Here is a 22,105-nt window from a genome sequence, read left to right on the forward strand (position 1 = left end):
TGCTCTGCAGCCGAGGCCATAGCAGAGCTCCCAAAAGAGCTGCAGCAGAGTAACTTGGGGATGGAAAAAGTGACATCCCATCTGCCTCCATCCAGGCAGAGGTTAGCCTACTCTGAGCAGAGACAAAATCAGTCCCTAGGGTATTTTTTTCTAGATATAATGATGCTTTCTTTAGCTGGTGGTATGTGATGATGCTGGTGTTACGTGGCACAGATCACACATGGCTGCTTAGGTCAAACACTGGATCCCCCTCCCGCCCATGGCTCCCTCCCCAACCCAGACACCTGTGCCCCAGCTCCTTGCAGCCCTGCTGCTCACATTGTTTTCATCCCTTTGACCTTATCCTTATGGAAATGGGAAAAATCTCCTAGGCTCTGGTTTGTTTGAGAACATTGTCAGTAGGAAGCTTTTCTTAACAAGTGTGTTAAATGTGTAAGCAGCTTCTACTTTGTACCTCTCTTCTCTACCTCTCCAGTTTTTATCTTTGTGCATTCACAGGAAATCTCAGCAATGGTATCTTTCTACATAATCTATCTTCAAGACACTTTCTGTACCTTCCCTGCTAGCTTCATTTTGGTTTTGAGGATCACCAACCCATATGAGTGGAACCCTGTTGACTGTCATAGTATTAAAGACAACATGGAGCTCAGTGTGTTAAAATACCTTTCCCTGACCACAGTCCTCTCAGAAGTGAAGTCTGCCAACAACTTGGGCACCCTGCTCTTCTGTGCCAAAGAAAGCTACCTGTTTAGCCACCTCTATCTGCTTTACCTGGAAGAGGGCTGCTCGAGGCTGCCGCAGTGTGACTTCTGCCTACAACAGGAAAGATCCCCAGGCTGCTGGTGGCTGGGGTGGTGCAGGACTGCCAGAGTGTGTTACCAAAACGGTAAACAGATTAAGCACACTCCAAACATTTTGTTGTCTTGAGTCCATGGCTGGCTGGATCTGGATGGAGCTAAGAGTGGGTACCCCACTCTGGGCAGAGCTAGAGGACAAGACCTACTGGAAGGGTGGCTAAGATATCTGCATCTTTAGATGAGATTTTGTTCAGTTGGGTACTAAGCGAGTGGCAGCTTGAGGCAGTTAAAGGAGGAAGGACAACAGTGTCACAGTGCCAGCTCTCTTCTGGTGTAAATATGGGTGTGTCAGGGAAGGGACAATGAAAACCAGAGCCCAGAAAGTGAGATGAGCAAATGCAGCAGATAAGTTGCCATAAAATAGTTTTTTGTTGTTTGTTTGTTTGTTTAAAAAAAAACCAAGCGAGAGAGCGAGACCTCCAGAGCAGGTTTGTGCTGAAGATCCAAAGATCTCTGTGTGGCAGCCTGGTCCTCAGTTGGGCTTCAGAGAGTGACAGAGTATAGCAATGTGTCAGGATAGATATTTGCACACTCTCATGCTGCTTCCTGCTGTTCCCCTCTGACTCATAGATTGCACAGACATCTCCAAATATTTTAAATGCCAGTGGGCCCTGTATCAGTAGGCATGAGAGTAAGTCCATCTTTTAATTGATGTGACTTTGGATAGAATACCTTCATTAGCATCCTTCAGACTTTTCCTTATCCCACTTCAGAGCAATGAAAAGGGAAGAATTAGTTCCATATTTACACAAACTGATAGATTTTTACCAGTTTCCCTTGAAAGGTGCCATTATTGTAATTCAGTGAAAATAACCACTGAATAGTCTTGGCTATCATAAAATCAAGATGTTGCAGTTCAATTGTATTTCCAGACTCAGGCAGGCTGCTGGAATGCATGCAGTGTAACTTTCCTCTATGATATAATAGTTTAAAAGAGATCAGGGTACATTTTACCATAGTGTCTAGCAATGTGAGTTTATTCAGACTTTTGGCAGGCAGTTCTGCACACTCTTGCTAAACCTGTGATTCATCCGTTGTTGGCTGATTGCACTCTAGTTGCTAAGAGATCTGTCAAGTGCATACTGAGGCTTAATTCTACATTTGCTGTAAGGACGGCTAAATGTATTAAATTGGAAGGTGTCACATCCTTCCTAAACAAGTCATTAAGGCACTGCTATGAGCCTGTCTGATGGAGAGAAGCAAAGGAGCTGGGAACAGCTGGAAGATTTAACTTGGGGTGAGGTTGGTCTTCTGTCTGGGAACGCTAGACTTTCTGCATGTTGGATTTTCAGAACCTGGTGCATAGTGGAAATAGAGGAGGGAGGCATTAAAAAAAAATAAAATTTGCAAAAGGACTTGTTTTTCAGTGTCCTTATATAAACCTCTTAAAATGATCTAATGCTATTTCATAAAGTGTAATTTTTAGTAATGGACAGACAATACGTCAGTGTTTCCCAAGCTGCCTTGCCCCCCACCCTCTCCCAAGTGAGCTCTACCATTCTCACTGCTCCTCCCCGCTTGTCCCATCGCTCAGAAGTGCTGCACTACGTACTGGAGATGCTGTGTGCCTTCCTTTGAGATCCTACCCTTTAATGTTCCTGCTTTGTAAAGTATACCATGGCAAGTAAGTGGTTCTGTTAAAATATCTTTAACCACCTTGTCTGTGCTAAGTAGCCACAAGCTTTTACAGAGAGGCCTTTTAATACCTGCAAAGAGAAAATTAAGCTGTAAATAAAGTCTGTAGTCTGTTTCTGTGAGTGTACTGCCTATGCAGGGGTGTGTGGCAGCAATTTAGAAGTAAAATAAAAATTCTTTGAGATTTTCAGACTCATCTGTTCCTGAAATTACATCATTTGCACTGGCATTAGTCACTGTCTGAAAGGCGCCTTAATTTTTCACCAAACTCTGCATCTTCTTTCCCTTTACTGAACAAGGAGGAAAAGTTGTGACATTGCAATTTGTCCATCAGTGTTTCCTGGTGCTTAGACTAGCAGTAGGCTCCAACATTCAGTGTTTCACCATCATCTCCCAGATGAAACAATACTGTTTGCGTTGGACATGGGCTGTTTGCTGCTTGAGCCATGGATGCCTTCTGCTCAGGTTGCAACAAAGGGAGTTTAATGCAATCCTTGTGAAGTTATCTGAATTATCATCTTTTTCAAAAATAAAACCACTGTCTTCGTGTCAGCCATTGCTCCTGGTTTGGAATCAGCTTTTAGGCACTGTATTTTGTCAGTGTTTTTTATTAAATTTCTCTTCCTTGTGTAGGTCTTTGCAGGTGTGATTGAAAGCCTTGATCAGCAAAACGTCTTGATCTCTGTGAATGCTGCTTTGAGGGTTTGGAAATGCCTTCCTTTTGGTGGTTCCTCTCCAAGCCCTTTGTTGGATGTTCTCCATGCTATGGATGCGATGGATCTAAACCTGGTACACCAGTGCTATTGACTAGAGTTAACCCTTTCATTGAAAGCTGTATCAAACTAGACAAGATTGACGTTCTGTAAACATATGCTGCTTGGCATTAACTATTTCATCCTTCAGTTGCTTATTACTCCCCTGTCAGTCCTTTTGTAAGGACTGATAGACTGAGAATGATTACAAACATTACAGAGCTTCTTACGTGGAAATCATCCTGCTGGTTTAAAAGTGCTTTAAGAATTGTTCAGTTTTCATCCCAGTTGTAACACAGAGGAAGATTACTCTTTAATATAGTCTGAATATTTAACAGGCTTTTTAATTCATGCAGAACAGAAATATTTATTCAGTACTTTTACCTTTTTGGTGTGAATGTTAAAAACTTCACCCTTTCCAGGTAGTAATGAATCAGCACCACTGTTATTCCCATTGTCCCTAAAGCAGGTAAGCAAAGCAGAAAAAAGGCCTTGTGAATCTTGAGTCTGCTATCCAAAGATTTTTTTCACTAGGTCCTTTTGCTTTTATAATTTCTCTTAACATTTTGATATATTGCACTAAAACTTTATATAGTTGTTTTGGTTTTTATAGCTGATTTAATTTCCCCTCTGCACCAATTAACTTAGCTCTTATCTTTGATCCTTAACCTAATACAGCATTCTTAGATGTGGGTGCAAGCCTTCTGTACATTTAATGACATTTGCTTAAAACTGCTCCTGGGCATCACTTTTTTTAGCATGCAAATTAGTTTCTTAATGATTTGGTTCAACTATTTTAGTTTTTGAAAATTACTAATTCTGTGTTCATTGTGTCACTGCTTTTACTTGTTAGGGACATCCACTTTCTTAAAATCTCAGTTGTTTGGTGCTTTTTAGCTTTACCACATGATCTGTAACTATAAGAGCATGGACTGTTATCTGTATTCTGAACAAATTGTCTGTATAAATTAATGTCTAGCTGTGCATGAGGTTTTTTCAGGAGCATCCTCTTTCTGGTCATTGTAACAAGTGGTCGCTGAAGGAGAAGCTGTTTCTTCCTTTGGAGCCAAGTCACCATTGGAGCAACTTGGTGTATTCCAGTGTTGCAGACTTGACCTTGCTTCTGCCCTCTTCTCAACCTGTTATTCTATTGAAGTGCAGTGTAAATGTGGAACAGACCAAATGTCATACAGTCTGCAAGGTTATAACAGAAGTGATTTGTTTCTGCAGCATCTCTTCACTGCTGTGTAACTACAGTCTTCGAGCACTTACCACTTGTGGGACATCAAAAGCATTCAGCAGTAGATAGCTTTAGAAATTATGCTGATATCTGCAAAGAATATAGCAGTTATTTTTCCACATTTCCACTTCATTTGACCCACAAATCCACAAGCATGTGCAGTTTAAGATTTCACCAGGCAGCAGAAGACCCTACTCTGAAGAAGCTAAAAAAATACAGTACATGCTTGTCTCTGGTCATCCTGTGTGTAACCAACTGATTGTGAGAAGTGAATGAGGATCTCTTCAGTGTCTTCCTGATATGGGGGTAGGTAACTACCAAGTTTTAGGGCATCTTTTTCTCCAGGATACTTGCAGAAGATGCACTAAGGGTTGGAGGCTACAGTCAAAGGTGGTTGTCCATAGATCAGTTACTCGTGACAATTTCCCCCCGGCTTACCACAGTATGGGCATTGTTTCTTTCCTCCTAGTCTGGATGACATGGCATATCCATAGCTGATCTCTCCTCATAGGGATGAGGCTGGCCTGACTGGAACTGTGATCCCTGGGGAGGCTCAGCCACCCTATGCAGCAGTGACATCCTCCCTTGCAGGGCAGGAGACCCACAGCTGAACCAAAAAACAGCTGCCAAGGAAATACTGAGTTCAAGTCCTTGGTGCCAAGAGTTCATAGAGTGATTTTTTTTCCTTTTAACTTTTTTTCATGACTGACTGTTGCTCTGGCCCCAAGTTCACCTTTTGTTTGGAGCAGGTCCTGCAGGTACCTGTAGGCTCTAGCGTAGTCTTTGTCTGGGAGCGATGAAGTTAAAAGCTGTCAGGTTACTAACATGCGTCTGATGGTATTGATAGCATCTGGTGAGGTAGTGATTTCCATTTAGTTAGAATTTTATAAATTTCAGTATTTCTCTTTATTTCTGTAAGGCAGCAAAGTTATGTAGCACTGGAGAGAAAGGAAAAGCTATTAGGCTGACTGTAAAGTAACACTGGAGTCTGTTGTATCAACTCTTGGCTGATATTCCAGCAGATGTACTCCATATTCCCACACAAGTCTACAAATGGGCTGCTGTAGCCTTGCATCTGTCAATCATGCAACTGCTATTTGCTTTGTGCAGCAGTGCATTTGGGATAGGCTTCTGTGAGGCAGGTATCCCTCCAAATAGGGGACCTGTTGGGAGGATTGTGGCATCACTGCATCCCTCAAAGCAGTGCCTCACGTATGTGAAGCTAGCGCAATGGACAGGAGGGCAGAGCTCAGATGCTCTGGTATGTAATCCCTTGGGAGCATCACTGCTGCTCTGTGAGGGGCACTTGGCTTGGATGCAGTGAAACACAGGCATGTACCACCTCAGATACAGGAGGCATAGTTGGGAAGTGTAGGTCATCAATTAGGCCAGTGCAGTGTAGCTGGGAAGAGTTCTTAGTGGATATACTAGCTCTTCAGAGTAGTTCTTACTAAGTAATACCTGAAGGGCATCCCTAATTCTCTGCAGGCTTTCAAACGCACCTTAGGAGAGTTACTTCCAAAGGAACTCTGCTAAACAAAGCAGTAAGATACCAATGAAGTTCTGTCTCCAGTGCAGTGCCTGATGAGTGGAATTGGTGAGTGAGAGGTAGATAGTACAGTTTTGAAAGGAAGCACAGTTGAGGTAGTCTCACACTTGAAGCATCTTTCTACCAGAAGAGCTTTAATTAAGTGGAATCTTTGAACAGTTACTTTTACCTAGCTGTTATTTTGCTTTTTTTCATTTCCCCCTTCTCCCTCTGGTCTCCCTTTGTTTAAACCCACCCATATTTTATTGCACATACAAGTAGTAGATGTTTGTGCAGTAGCAAAGTGCAGAATAATTGAATAAAATGTCAAGGAACTTTTGTTGAAAAATGTGACAGCACCACTTCACACCCACTTTCCCTGCAACTGCACTGAACTGAACACTGTATTTAGTTCTATTGAAAGACTATAACCTCAGGATGTGTGAAGTGTGTAGCAGCTTGTTTCATAGGGGAGAAAACAAAACAACCACATTGTACCTGTTAGCGCTCTTATGGTACTTTCCTCACAGGCATGCTGACATTTGCATTTCTGCCTTTACTGTATGAAATGTAAATGCAGCAAGTCCTTGAAGCTTCTTTGGTTTGTACTTCATTAATATTTATTGCATAGATCAGAGATTCGCATATCAGATTTTGTGTATGTGTGCTTTTGTCCGGATGAAACATCACTACAGCTGTTTCCTTTTCCCAGGCATTTAGATGTCTGTCATAAACAAGAAATCCACAATTTGTCAGGACTTCTGGTGATGTGTCACCTGTATCTGAAGCTGGTGCTTGATCACAGGATGGATGAGTGTCGTTTACAGCAGTTCTGGTGACAAGGTTTTAGAAGGGCTTTGAGAAGGCTCCAGTGCTCCCTCGTCAGGTCCAAGGGTGTGTGGTTCTGTCTGGTGGGTTATTGTCCCCTCTTGGGCAGTAGGACTCAATCTTGTCACGTAAGAGGTTTAGTTGCTATGAACTTAACTGTTCTATAACTCTCTGGTCTTGTAGTTTTTACTCACCAGCGGTGTCCTGAGTCCACTGAGGACTTGCCTGTTGGAGAAGCAGAGGAGGTAAGGTGTGAGGAGGCTGGTGTAAAGGTAGGATCTGTGTTCTGTTAGTATCATGTGGATGGAACACATGTTAGTGAGGGTAGTCTGCTCACAGTTATTGATGTCTTTAAATGAGGTGTTGCCTGGGAGTTTTATGGGAGAGGAGAGCTTGTCCTGCAATCCTTCTGTCACTAGAGGCGCAGGAGGGCGAGGGATGCTGTGGCCAAGTAGCCTGTGTGGCAGCATTGTCTCTCTCTGCACTTGCAGGGTGTGCAGAAAGTGTTTGTGAGGCACAGTCTCTCAGCCCAGCACTGCAGGCAGCTGCCTGAACGCTTGGTGGGCTTGTAAGGACAGGCAAGGCATTGCATATACAGAAGTTTGTTGTACCTCTTAAAACTGCTTGATTTAGAGAGACTGCACCAGGTGCTTTAATCTTGCTTGTGCTGTTGATGTTTTAGTGCTGGCTGGTTTATTAGGGTTTCTTGCTTATGACTGTAAGCCTCAATGGGAAGTCTGTGCCTAAGCAGGACTTGCAAAGCTGGCTTGCTCTTAGCCTCTGTCAGTCTGTATTCAAAAAACAGCAGTTGCCTTATGTTTCAAACTTCTTTAAAGCTTAAGAAGTTATTGTAACTTGTCACTATAATACTAAATTGCTGAAGGTTATTTTCAGGTCCTGAATATGTCCTGAACCTAGTGCTATGATGGCAAATGTGTTCAGTAGATGACTCCTAGAATGCTTATTTGTATTGATGTGTGGTGGTTTGGAATTTCCCCCAGCATTAACTTTAGGCAGATTAACTCAGAAGCAGACGTAGCAAAACTACACTCTGCAATGGAATGCAATGAATATGTACAAAATATACAACATTTACAATATTATACAGATATTTACAATTAGCAAACAACATGAAAACCCCTCTAGTCAAAAAGAGACCAGGAAAGCTGCTCCACTGCTCCCCAAATCTCTTAGACACCCCTGTACCGAGAGAGAGAGAAACTGAGAGAGTGCGGTGGGTTAGCTTATCTCAAGGCCAGCCAGAAGCACTGTTGTCTCCCACACAAAGCAATAACAGCCAAGATTGGAGGAGAAGAGAAAAGGAATGGGAGTGGAAGTGAAATGTGAAGAATTGTCATGATACAGCTTCTCTTATCCCAGACATTTATCCAATGAATTTGTTTAGAACAATCTTTTCTTTTCCTTTTTACACCCAATAGTGATTTATTTATATTTTTTCTACTTTTCTGCTCAAAAGCTGAAGCTAAATTTTAAAGGCATAGCCTACAACTACCACAATTGACTACTTAAAACTGTTGGGGTGCCTTTAAGGATTTAATCTTATTGCATGTGTACCAGCAAGCTTCTGTAATCCTATGGGAATGTGGAAACCTTCCTGGAACTAGCTGGGAGATGAAAAATGGTTAGAATTTACGTTTCCTACAATTATTGTTGTTAGATATGTCTAGACACTATTGTACAACGTGTTAGCACAGCTAAAATAAGACATGTCAACTTCTCTGAAGGTATGAATGAAACCTATTATTAGATTGGGGAAAAATGCCGAGTTAGTGTAACCTCTGCCCATGGGGCCCTTGTTGTAAAATAACACAGGAGCAGCCAGATGCTCCTCATAAAGACTAGCTATTGAGTGAATTAAATGTGAAGAAAAATACTCTATTCCTTGTGACAGTGACCATTGCTTTTTGAGTTGGTTCTAGGAGGCTCTGGGCAGGTACTCACTGGTCCAATTACTTCCTGTCCTCAAAATGCAGCAATGGGAACCTGGTGGCAACTACTAGGTCTTGTCTGTGGCTGCTCACCAGATGGACTAGATGGGACCAAATATTTCTGCTGATAGTCCTTGGCCATTTATGCAACAGAAATCTCCACAAGCCTTGGAGAGGAAGTGTCAGAGCTGGGTGGTGATGATGGTTCTTTTCTGGTATGGAGCTGGGTGGGAGCTGCTTTTCAGCAGTGTTGGTTTAGCTAACATAAAATTAAAGCTTCTAAATTGCTTTCTGAGAAAAAGGCTGACAAGCCTTTCACTTTAGAAATTAGGAAATTTGAAGTTCTCTTGAGGCAACAACATATGCACACAGCAAGATCAGAAGGCAAAAGCAGGCATGCCAGGAGCTTGACAGTTAAGTGCAAGGAATCTAACAAAATCCATTTAAATACAAAACAAAGTCACTTGGAAGCTTTTAGGTTTGGGGTTTTGGTGTTTTTTTCTGAGAAGTTTTTTATATTGGTTGATAAAACTAAGATTTGGTAGAGAGAAAAGGAGTTGCTGAACTGCAAACTGATGTGAAAATTCAGATCAGGGCAAGCTTGACTGGGCACCAGGGAAGGCGGAAGATGCTTGTACCATTTACCACTGCGTTCAAACTGAGCACCACGTTCAAGAAGTTACAAAACCCCCAAATATCCTGACTGAGGTATAATTATTTTTCACTTCTTTAGCATAGATTTTTCTTTTGAAAAGAGTTCCCTACCTTAAAATAAGCAGAGTATTATCCTTGCCAGAGATCTTTCAGCCCCTTTAGAATAGGGCATTTAGATTACTGGGGACAAAGTGAGTATCTTGAATGCTCTGTGTCAAGGCACGAACAAACAGCACAGAAACAGTAGTACAGTACAGAGTGAAACCTGACAACTTGGTATTAAAGGAAAGGAATGCTACTGTATGGTTTGATTGTGATCAACTTATCTTCAAGTGGGTTTATTAGCAGTTTAATGGAATATTGGTTATTCAAGAGCCATAATAGCCCTGGTTGAAATGTCCCTTCTGCACAGTTTTCCCATACCCTGTGGAATGAGCAGAATGTGACAGTTGAGCTTTCAACAGACTTCATGAATTTTAAATACTTTTCAGCTGTGAAATGGGGCACATGGCGTGTGGTCAAGGGTGGACAAGGAGCTGGCAGCCGCTGAGGGTATTATGGGATATTGAGTGTCTGGGAGATAATGAATGCTTGGCTTATCCAGGTGCATTCTTGGCCCACTGTGCATGTCCAGGCAGAATAGAATATATTTCTCTGTCCAACACTTAACAATTGATCATTTTGTAATTGTAAGCTGAAAGTATTTAGAACGTTACTTTCTCAGCATGCCTGTGTATGACTTGAATTTCATGTCATCATCTTTATCCTGCAAAATCTTCACTGTTTTTCTGTAACAATGCATTCATGCCACTTGATGTTTCCCACTAACCTGATTTCACGCTTAGGGAATCTTAGTGATGAGCCTTTTCTTCCAGCAACTTTAAACCTCCATTTTTTTTAAAAAGCCCTGTTTTTTGCAATGAGCTTTTTTTACCCAGTTGAAATTATTTCTGCTTTCTGGGGGCTGAAATTTCAGCCCAGCTGAAGTGAGCAGGTTGCCGGTGGCCCTGTGTTTTAAAGGATAAGTGATGGAAGAGAGGCAAGAGAAACCCAGACAAGGCTTACTGCTGGTGAGCTTTCTACAGTTGTTCTCATGTGCTTCAGTTCTGCTTAGCTATTAAAACACAACATACTCCAAGGACATCAAGATTAATTCAGTTTTTAACTACATGTACCTGGAAGAGGAGGTTGCTGCTTGACCTGCTGAAACCTACCAGGCTGGAGCTCCCCTCCTGTGTGCTGAGAAGCTTTTCTGGGACAAGAACAACAGAGGCTATCTGGCACTTTCTGCTCTTCCTCCATGTCAGTCGCTCACTGTTACCCCAGCTCTTTCCATGTTTGCCCCTTCCCTGATAAATCCTTGGTGATGCTGTACTTGCCTTCATCTCAGGTTGTTCAGTAGGGGTGATGGACTTTTGGCACTACATACATCAGCTCTAGGTGCACAGTTTGACTATTTCAGCAGTAGGGCAGCAAGTGGGTTTGTGTCCATAATGAGAATTGTGTGGGCAATAATGAATGGGTTAATTATCCATGCAGGCCAAGCTGCTGCTGGTCTTCATCCTCCCTTCTCCTCTCGAAAGAGGCAGTGGGATGAACACAACGGCCCAGTGTGGTCAGAAAAGGGATTGATTGCCAAAGCAAACTGTGGTCTGTCAGCTGCTGGGGGCGGGTATGGCAGGTACAGGATGTCCTTACCAGGCTCTGCTGGCAGTTGTTTGTGGGCCAGAGATGGTTTGACATGTCTTGCACTTAACGCACTCTTACACCATGATCTGTATTGAATAGCAGTGCTGGAGCATCTTGTTCTTTCACCTCTTTCACACTGACCTCTCAAGAGCCAGGGCCTTTTCTGGTATCAATGTGGGACGCAGGAGTCAAACTCTGCCACAACCCATATCCCACAGATCTGAGATCAGTGTACATGAAGGTGTGTGTCTGATCTTTGTAAAGCAAGTAAACAACTAGTAGTGGCAGTTTATTCTCAGAAACCTCAAACATATTACAATGCTGCTTTATATTCTTGGAAGTCTCTGCAAGCCCAGAAGGGCAGTGCTTATCAAGAGGAGACAGACTTTCCTGATCTCCAAATAGAGTGGATTCAGAAGGGCAAGAACCTGGATTGTGACCAACAGTGGTATCTGGTTTTGCAAAAATGAAGTCTACCCTTTCCTGGCCTCGGATCTGTCCATCCCTATTTATAGCCTTCCCTCAGAGCCTTGCTGAAAAATGCATTGTATATTGACAGTAGCACTTTGTGACCTCGGAGCTAGTGGCTCCAGAAATAGTCACCTCAGAGATACCATAGTCTTAACTTCTGCATATATTGTCTGACACTTGCTTTGCACGGCTATGAATGACGCTTTAAGACATAACAACATGAAGACTAAAGGCCAATACCCAGTTTACCACACCAGAGAAATTTCTGGTGGATGTATAAGCTCAGGAGACAGTGTGGTAGTGTCTTGATCTGAGAGTCCATTTTGTTAGAGGTTCTGTTGATCCCTGGGGAACTGATCTGTTAGCACTTTGAGCTGAGCTCTTCTGGTTTAGAAATGTTATTTAATCTCTCTCTCTCATGGAATGGTTTTCTTCTTTCTGAATCTGTCTCCTTCCATTCAAAACAGTTCTGTAAACATTTTCCCCCTTTCACCAAGAGCTCAAGGCAAAGGTGGATGGGTAATTGCAGTCATTAAGGGATGCCTCATTTGGTACCATCCACAACTTCAGCTGAGCCCCATCTGTCCCCCCTGCCCATGGGGGATTTGGGAGTCTTGATGGTGGCTTGCCCCCACCCCTGCTGCTGAGCCCTGCACTTCACGGGAGAGGCTGCCTTGCGCTTGGCAGGGGTTAGCCTGCGGCTCAAAAACATTTCCCCATTTCCACTGTCTGTTGTCTTACTGTCAAGAACATAAGTCCCCTAACATGGTTAGTGCACAGGAGCCCAGTAAATAATTTAGGAAGCAGCCTCTGTGGAGAGTGCATCAAATACTAATATAGAGAAGGAAAAATCCCTGCACATCAGTTACAGTAATTGGTGGAAGGCACAAGTCCAGAGGATAATGAGCTCCATTTTTAAAGCACGAGGAAATTAGATTCTTATAAATGTCAAACGCAGTTATTGTCCTCTTTCCTTGAAACAGAGCTGAGCTGGCTGGAACCCATTGTCTCTCAATCAGCTTTGCTATGGATTAGACACATCCCATCTCACACCAGGAATGTGCTTATTAGAAAAAAAAAAAAAAATCACTACACAAAGCACACAAGCTTTAATGCTCAACCCGAGGTACTAATGGCTATGTGTACAATAAAACCCAATATTGTGTTACAAACCTTAAGCTGACCTGAGATAATACGAGACAGGAATCTTAAAGGATACAGATGAGTGTTTTCTTTGTGTGCTATGATTCTGACTACCTGGGATTTTAGTTTTCTGGGGGAAAAAAAAAAAAAGAGATGAAGCGAGGAAAGGTGACTTTTCCTCTCGCTTACTTATTGGAAACGGCAAGCACATCTTCATAGTGAACACGCTTGTAATCAAATCATGTCCAAATACTTTGTTTTACTGGAGTCTCCTGGGTAACTGTGGCTTCACAGAGGACTTTCTCCATCCACCTTTTTTCAGTTCTCTCCTGGGAAAAACAACAGGTGGCTAGTTGTTAATGCATGAAAGCTAGCTCTGTGAATTAATCTTTCCTTTGTTATAAAAATCTCACAGTATTTAAGACTCCACACTTCAGAAAAATGGGTACCAGTTACGTGCAGAGAATAAAATGTGAGGAGGATAGAGGGCTTTGTAAAAATCAAACTCCTTTGCTACGCCCTTATTTTTAACTGGTGAGTAACAACCCCTTTGTACATCCTTAGTTAGAGACTATCTTGTTTTCTCTCCAGTGTAGGAGTTTTGTTGGAAAGTGGCACAATCCTTCCTGATGTAGGAAAGGTTGAGGATGGAGCCAAGCTCTCAGTTCCCTTACACAGTGATGTGAGATTCAAGCTCCTTGAGTAGACTTCACCACATACTAACTCAAACGTTTTCAAGATGCATACCATGGATATGCTGTATTGGAGACCCTACTCAGAACTACTCCAGGACAGCTTTAAAGATCACCTGGTGGGGGTAGTGTGAGTTCTTTGCTATCTCCCATGCAGGAAACTTAGCTATTTGCAAAAGCAGAAGGGATATTAATTTTTGGTTTTCCAGAATCCTGTGTTTGGAAGTTATTTTTTCCTTTTTCCCCTTTTTTCCAGTTGCCTTTTTAATAATGTCAAGTCTTTCCTCTGATCATCTCCAACTTAGCTTGTGCTCCTGTTTTTATTTCTGTATCTACTGAATGAAGTTCCTCTTGTTGCCTATAGAAAAATGGCAACTTGAATCTTCTGTTTTCTACAGTAACAGCTATTGAAAGATACTCCTAGCATATGTCACCAGATATGTGAACAGCACTTTCCAATTAAAACTCTAGGAATTTTTACTGGCTGCATAAAATCCATTAACACCCATCATGGAAAAAAGATCCAGCTCTTTATATGGCAGTCATTTTCTCTATTTAAACTTGGTTTCATAAGCTGAAGTGAGTTCAGTCGTCAGGGAACAAGTATCTTGAGGATCTTATCTTCAAAGCCTGGAACAACTGTGAAACAAATCAAACTAGTTTTCTATTATTTTGGACAACTTTTAGATGTGATAACTCATGTCTGTGCCACAGCTGCATTGACCCCTGTAAGTTAAAGAAACAATTCAAAGCCTGATGTAGCCTGGTGGTTAAATGGTGATCAGCAGCTGGTGATTAAAAGATACATATGACTGAAATTACAAATCCGAAGGCAATATTTGCCTTCCGTTTTTCTCATTAGCTAAGCTCTTTACTTCACTGGTACTCTAGTACAAGTGCTATTAATTGGCCATTCTAGCCCAGGGATGTGAAGTGCTGCTATCTCCCCGGGAATTTCTGCAGCACCTTTGCCTTGGAGTCACATCTCAGCAATGTGCAAGCATTTTTCAGGGCTCCAAAACAAAAGTTAAAGGTAGTCTTCCCCCTTTCTAGAGGGAGCCCACACCTGTTGCTGACTCATGTCTCTTTTCTCTAGTCACAGGCACATCTTGCAGGCAGATCCAGCCTCCTGCACATAGCCAAGGTGCATGCTGCTTGTCTTCTCTATAGGCTGCTAAGATTTTAACCTCTTCAGTCTCTTAGATGTTCTTCTGTGGTCTGGAGGATCTCCCACACAGAAAGTGGGTAGTGTGGTCCTCTGGCACAGCAGTATCCACAGTTCTGCTGATGCTTCAGGCTGCTGGGTAAATAGTATCAGAAAGGAGAATGGGAGCAGCATGAGGAGCAGGTGCATGGAGAAGGCAGCCACTGGCTTGGCTTTTCTCTGCAAGCTTAGACAGCTTCCGCTAGGAGCACTTGATGAGAATCGTGTCTCCTGGAGAGGTGTTACTCCTCTTGGTGTTTTGGTTTTGGAAGCTGCTCAGGTGGTGGATTAACTTGGAGATAGGTGACCACGCAACAGGCTGGGCAATCCTGTTTTCTCCTGCGGTTTGGCTTGTTGCCTAAAAACTCCATCTGATAGGTTTATTTCTTTATTCCAACTGCCTGTGGCTGGGGTATTTGTGTGTCACTGTGTCTCAGTCGTGAGGCTGCTTGTCTGCTTCATGTCAACACAAAACAGGGAGTCTGTGTTCTTGGATTGGGAACCTTCTTATGTAATGCTGCAGCTTTATTACTCCATATCAAGCAATTGTTCTCTTCAAGTACATAGCACCTGCACAGTAAAAAAACACTAGGCTTCACAGGCCACAGAAATCATTCTGCTATCATCACACAGATATTACAGAACGTTGCTGTTTGTACAACAGTCAATTCTCCCCTATTAACTCAGCTGTTTCCCATTTATTTTTAAAATACCACATGGGTCCAACCCTTCTTATAAACCTAGTTTTAAAGATCATTGGAGACAGGGCAAGAAAAGAAAGATCAAGCCTTAGTACTAAGCCTGGAGACTCTTGAGTGCCAAGTTTCAGCTGGAAGTCATTTCAGCATCAAGTGAAAGAGAAGCAAAAAGAAGTCTTCATAATGGTAAGGGCCATGTTAAAGGCTCATTCCAGCCTGTGCCAAAGTCCTGGGTTGGATTTTTTGTGGGGGGGAGGATGAGTACTTTGGTCTTGGGGAGCTCTGAGGTTCTGCAATGCAGCATAACCTATCAGCATTCTCCAGGTGCTCCAAAGACCTGCCTTTGTCCTATTCAGCTTTAGACTGAGGCACCTACTTTAATGTGCTTGTCCAAGATTTTGTCTGTAAAGTGACTGCAGAGTGAGGATGTACTGGGGAGAAAGAAAAACCTCCAGAGAGCAGATCAGTCTTGGGTAAGATGATGTCCCCACTGTATCCCTTTCAGACTTGTATCACCTGTCCTGTTAGCCCACATAGACCTGCTCTTGCCTTGTGGGCCTGAGTTTAGGGTTAGTATGGTCACTCACAGATGTCACATGGCTGAGTCTTGGAAAATGAGCAGGCTAAAGGGGGTTAAGTGGATCATGTCTGCCTCCTCCCTTATTCCTGAAGCCAGCACCACTCTTAGGAAGATAAGACAGCCAAAGCATGTGCTGCTGTGGCTCTGAGGCTGCTGCAGCAAGGCTGGTGGACTAGTGAGCATTATGTCTCCTTTCTCTTTTTGTGACGGGCATAGTTTGGCAGAGCCCAGTGCTAGGGCTGCTAGAGTTTCTTCTGTTGGTATATGATGCTGGAATATAAGCTAAAGCAGGTGACAATAATTCCTATGTATCTTCTAGAAATGCTTAATTTTCCACACAAAACAGGTAAATTACCTGTGGGGTATGCAAAAATGTGAGCTAACAGGTCTTCACTGCATCTCCCACATTAGTTAATGCTTGCTGGACACCTCTGGTTAACCTCAGTGAGGAGGTTTCACCAAACATGAAGATCCTGCTGTTCACGGGTTTCTGTGGGCGAGCTTGTATTTGTATGGACATTCTGCAGGCTGTGGTTGGAAGGTTTTGGGGAGCCACTGGTTGTGTGTAGGTGCTTGTTTTGGTTTACAAGGCACCGAGAAGATGTCGTTTGAATGATCATTAGCCCCTTTTATGGATGGCTGATGTCTCTCTGGAAACAGGTTCTTCTCTTGGCATCCTTATCAGCCCTCACCAGGAAAGAGGAAGCTTGCTGAAGCTGTGTTCCCCACTCCTGTTGTGATCTCCTTTCAGCAGGACATGGGGTCAGCAGCCCCAGGCTCCCTGCCATGTGTGTCTTTCTGCAGTGAGCAGCTAGCCACACGATGTGCAGACATGAAAGGTCTTAAAATTCTGTATGAGCGTAGCTGAAAACTGCAAGGTGGGCTTGTGCTTGGGGCAGTTGTACAGCTCCAATGGAAATGAGCATTTACCCATCTGGGGATTTTATTTTTTATCATGTACATTCCTCACCTCTCAAGAGGAGCTTGGGATAGAGCTGCCACCACCATGGTTTGCAGAGTCACATCTTCTGTCTGGGCACTGCATAAGAAGAGAAGGTCATTTCTTTCATGCTTTTCCCTGCTCAAATCCGAGGGACAGAAGAGAGGCTATTATTGTGTGGAGGGACTGGACTTAACATGTGTTTTGGACTCCTAATCTGTCTCCCCTGGATACTGCTTGGTTCCTGTGCAGAGAAGAGCTTGATGACTTCCTTGACACCCTGTCCCCTTCAGACCACAAAAGCCTGTGGAGAGAGCTAGGGAACTGCAATGGGCAGGGATACAAAGGACTCTGCCATTTGTCTTGCTAAAGGACTTGAATTCTTAACTGCATATTTTGGACAGATGTTGTTTAAGCTTTTCAATGACACAATATAAACAACTTTTAAACAGGTTGAAGCCATGAAGAGAGTATTAGGAAGCCTCAACCTCAATATAGTAGAGATGGTAGATGAAAATGCAACCTTGGACGGTGGCGACGTCTTATTTACAGGTAAAGAGCAAATTCACCATCACTATACTTATTCTGCCTTGAAGACTGTGTGACCTGCCTACATAACAAAACACCATTCACACAGCTTGTTAAATCTGTTTGCTACATGGCACAAAGGTAGCTGAGAGGTGAATTTTCAATGCAACCCTTGATGTCCTGTCTAATGCCTGAAGAAATGAACTAGCAGTACACACTGTACAAAGAGCAGCACTGTGCATACAGATTTTATTTTAGCTTGCAAAATGCCAGTGAGAAAATTACTCCAGTAGTCAGCTGCCTGCAGTTGTTTCCTTTTTCTTGTTGCAAGCAGCTACTTCCACCAGACTTATTTTCAGGACTTGTAAATATTGATGCAATCAGTTGTCACTAGTTTGAATCAAATGCAAAAACCTGCATTTTAGTTCATGGGCAGGGTGGGGGAGTAGCCTGCCAGATGTCATGCACTAGGCAACTTATGTGCGTGGTTGACTCAAAGACAAAGATATTGACTGTATTTTTTTTGTCATTAAACCCATTAGGCATTTTCTCACTTCAGCTGTGCACGTGCTTGCTCCCTGCCTCTGCTGAATGAGCCTGTTTGTTTTGATCAGCATCACAGACTGGCTGCTTGGCTTAGTTTACCAAGGGGAAGGAAGGGTCTCAAAAGAGGCAAACCAGGAAGGGAGGCCTTACTATAGCAGTAGAGATCCAGCACTGATTTTCTTTGGAGCTGAAGGATGCCAGAGGTTGTAGGGCTGATTTTGAGACCAGAAGAAATCTCAGAGGGAGAGGGAAATGGTCAATCAGAGATGTACTTAATCCAGCCCAGCTGTTCTCTTTCCTGACTTGATGACCATTGCAGAGCTTAAGAGGAGGAAGCTATTTATGCTTCTGGCAACATGTCTTCTGGAAAAAGATAATTACTTTAATCAGCTCTCAATTTCAGGTAGCATTTTTCCGTGCTGCATGTTTAGTCTTACTATTGAACTTGAGAAAAGCAAGATAGAAAATCTGTGAAAGATTGCTGTGGAATGCCTCTAAAGCTGGCCTGTTTTAAAGTTGTGTATGTTCTGAAGGAGCCAATGTGGTGATTTTTTTTGGGGGGGATAACTGAAAAAATAAATGCTGTAATTGTTTTACCCTTCATTTTCTCATTCCAGGCAGAGAATTTTTTGTGGGTCTTTCCAGGCGGACAAATCAACGTGGTGCAGAAATTCTGGCTGACACATTTAAGGTTTGTAGATTCATTCATGCCACAGGAAATACAAGCTATGATCCACTGAACACCTCCAAGGAGGAGGGGGCATCCACAGCTTCCCTGGGGAACCTATTCCAGTGTCTCATTGCCCTCACTGTAACTCCCTGACTTTCTCATAGGCCCCTTTCAGGTATTGGAAGGCTGCTGTAAGGTCCCCCCCAGAGTTGTCTTTTCTTCAGGCTGTGAACAGCCCCAGCTCTTGAAGCCTGGAGTTGCTCCAGCCCACTGATCATCTTTGTGTCCCTCCTCTGGACTCACTCAAACAGTTTTACTCCTATGCTGGGGGCACCAGAACTGGATGCAGTACTCCAGGTGGGGTCTTGCTAGAGCAGAGGAACGTGGCAGAATCACCTCTCTCCTGCTTCTGGTCACACATCTTTTGATGCCGCCTGGGACACAGTTGGCTTTGTGGGCTGCAAACACAGCACTGGCTCATGTTGAGTTTGTCATCAACTGACACCCCCAAGTCCTTCTCCTTGAGACTGCTCTCAAGCCACTCCTCACCCAGCCTATATTTGTGCTTGGGATTTACCCCAACCCAGGTGCAGGACCTTGCACTTCAAGTGCTTTTAGGACTGACTTTTTAACTTGCACTTTTTTTTTAATTGAGAAGATTTCATTATCCTGTGGAGTGACAGGTTCTGCAGTTTGATCTGAAATGTGAGATTGCTGCCTGAAAGCAACTGCTATAGAGGGAGGCTGTTGTTAGTGGAGAGCCTATCAATACTCGCATTCTTAATGTTCTAATGTATCTGCAATGTGTTGTTACTGCTGGTCCTTGGAGAGGTTTTATGTACATACCATTTCATTATGCACTTCAATGTATTTCTTTACAGTTGCAACAATAGTAGTATTTGACACACGTTCTGGGTTTTACTCCAGTGTGCCAGACAAGACAAGCTGGTCCAGAGGGGTATGTCATACTTAAACAGTTGACACTGTGCCCTGGGATATGTTGCTGTTGTTCATTTGCAGAGAGTAAAATTAATTACAGAACATCTCAGTATAATTAAGTTGTTCTAGTTCCATATAGCAACCAGTCTTTCCTCCCATACAGGATTATGCTGTCTCCACAGTCCCTGTTCACGATTCTTTGCATCTGAAGAGCTTTTGCAGCATGGCTGGACCAAACTTGATTGCTATTGGATCAAGTGAAGCTGCACAGAAAGCCCTCAAGGTAAAACATGTAAGAAAATTATCTAAAGGACAAATATTTTTGTTGTTGTTTTTAATCTCTACTGAAGGATGCTGGAGCTTTACAATAGAGATAGATCAATAAAAGAGGAAATCAGTGCATCTCAGAGTCTTCTACGTGTGCAAACCCTAAAGATATATCAGGCAAGAGAACAGTGATGTTAATTTAATTTTATCTTCAGGAAATAAATGAATTATACAAGTTATTGCTTACAGCTTTGACTAAAAAGGTGATAATTTGGGGATAGAGAGGAAAGAGATGCCATTAATGCAGATGTTGCTGTGAGGAAACATGGCTTTTAAAATGGCCAGAGGGGAAGTAAAAGTTCTGGCAAGAAAGAGGAAGAGAGAATACATAGAATACATAGAATAAACCAGGTTGGAAGAGACCTTCAAGATCATCGCGTCCAACCCATCAACCAATCCAACACCGCCCAAGCAACTAACCCACAGCACCAAGTACCCCGTCAAGTCTTCTCCTAAAAACCTCCAGTGATGGCGACTCCACCACCTCCCCAGGCAGCCCATTCCAATGTGCAATCACTCTTTCTGTATAGAACTTTTTTCTAACATCCAGCCTGAATCTCCCCTGGCGCAGCCTGAGACTGTGTCCTCTTGTTCTGGTACTGCTTGCCTGGGAGAAGAGACCAACATCCGTCTGTCTACAACCTCCCTTCAGGTAGTTGTAGAGAGTAATAAGGTCACCCCTGAGTCTCCTCTTCTCCAGGCTAAGCAACCCCAGCTCCCTCAGCCTCTCCTCGTAGGGCTTATGCTCCAAGCCCCTCACCAACCTTGTTGCCCTTTTCTGGACACGCTCCAGCAAGAGGCTGGATCCTTGTTGTGGGAGGTGAATTGTGTACACATTTTGCGGTCTAGACTTTCTGGATAAAATCAGTAACTCACTCCAGCCTCGGAGCAGAGTCCAGGGTTCCATATCCCTCCCTCATCCATCACCTGGCTGCAAAGTCAAGGTCCTTCTTGGTTGTCCTTTCTCTTCTATGGTCCCATAAGGGTCTCATATCAGAAAGAACTCAAACCTCTCCAACAGTTTTAGTCTCTGAACATTTTACTGTAAAGTGGGAGGTGTGGGTTTGAACCCTTGAGCTCACAGGTCTCATGCAGCTGGATCTCTCTTTGCAAGCCAGTAATCTGCTGTGTAGTAAGTCAATGCTGTACTAGCACCATCATCCTCAATGCAAACTGTTCATTGTTGTGGCTTTCCAGTTTGCTGGGTGTGTTCAGAGCAAATCTACCAAATGAAGCTTTTTCAGAGATGTGGGCACAGCCACCTGAGGCCATGCATCTCATTACACATATAGTCCATGAAACAGCTCACCCCAGAGATCAGCATCTTTGTTTCTGCATGGTAGCACAGCTGCAGGCACTTCGCAGGCTTTGCAGGAGAAGCTTTGGCTAGGGTACCAGACCAGCAAAGTGCAACTGAGACTTTACCAGGACTGCAGTTGGAGGGATTTTGATCTTGTTTAAACCAGTACTTACTGTCCTGCATACTTTGGTTTGAGATGCAGGAAAGCCAGAGCATGTCTGAAAGCTTTACAGCTAAGTCTTACATATTTTTATCAGAACTTGCCTTCATTGGTTAAACAAAATTTTACTTTTCAGTGATGACAGCAAGTCCTACATTTTTATCTTATGATTATACTGATTTTTTTTGTTGTTGTTTGCCAATAAATGGTGCAGACTTTGCTCTTTAGCTTTGCAGAAGCCTCCTTGATGCAACATGATCGCTAATGTGTGAAAGAAGCTGGCTGTGTGTCCCTTAAAATAAATAAGGAGGGGTGGGGATAGCTCTATTGTACTGGTGAGAAAGCTCTCTGAAATCTGCTCAGTTTAAATGGAGCTTATGCAACCTGACTTAGATCTCCTGCCCTGATTTTAAAGCATGAATTATTTTTCAGACCAGCACCACTATCAGTGCCCAAGGCTGCTGATCTGAATCATTGCCAGGCAGAACATTTGCAACAAAGAGTATGTAACACTGAAATCAACATCCCTGGTCCTCAGAGAGCTTAGGAACCCATTCTGCATGTCTTGTCTACCTACCTTCTCTGCTTCAGTAAGCTAGTGGCATTTATTAACTTAAAACATTCTTAAATACTTGCAAGGTAAAGGCCTGAGTGACTTGTCCTTACTGCCATGCTGTGGTATTTTGTCACACATTTCTTTTCAGGTCTTACATGTTTTTCTCATGGGTGTAATTCTAAGACTTGTCCCAGCAGCATTATTTTTACTATCAGAGCT

The 22,105-nt window shown here is 43.0% G+C and overlaps 1 protein-coding gene across 2 annotated transcripts in view; it reads left to right on the top strand.

Moving 5' to 3' along the window:
• The window catches only part of DDAH1 (dimethylarginine dimethylaminohydrolase 1), a 95,546-nt gene that overhangs the window by 57,583 nt on the left and 15,858 nt on the right, over positions 1-22,105 (top strand). For both annotated transcript variants that reach the window (XM_054165442.1, XM_009900365.2), the window contains 3 exons: positions 17,313-17,412; positions 18,552-18,625; positions 19,707-19,826. In XM_054165442.1, coding sequence (XP_054021417.1) covers positions 17,322-17,412; positions 18,552-18,625; positions 19,707-19,826 — 285 coding nt within the window. In that variant the 5' untranslated portion in view covers positions 17,313-17,321. The remainder of the gene's footprint in view (positions 1-17,312; positions 17,413-18,551; positions 18,626-19,706; positions 19,827-22,105) is intronic.

Source organism: Dryobates pubescens, chromosome 11, assembly GCF_014839835.1.
Source record: "Dryobates pubescens isolate bDryPub1 chromosome 11, bDryPub1.pri, whole genome shotgun sequence".
NCBI classification, from domain to species: Eukaryota; Metazoa; Chordata; class Aves; order Piciformes; family Picidae; genus Dryobates; species Dryobates pubescens.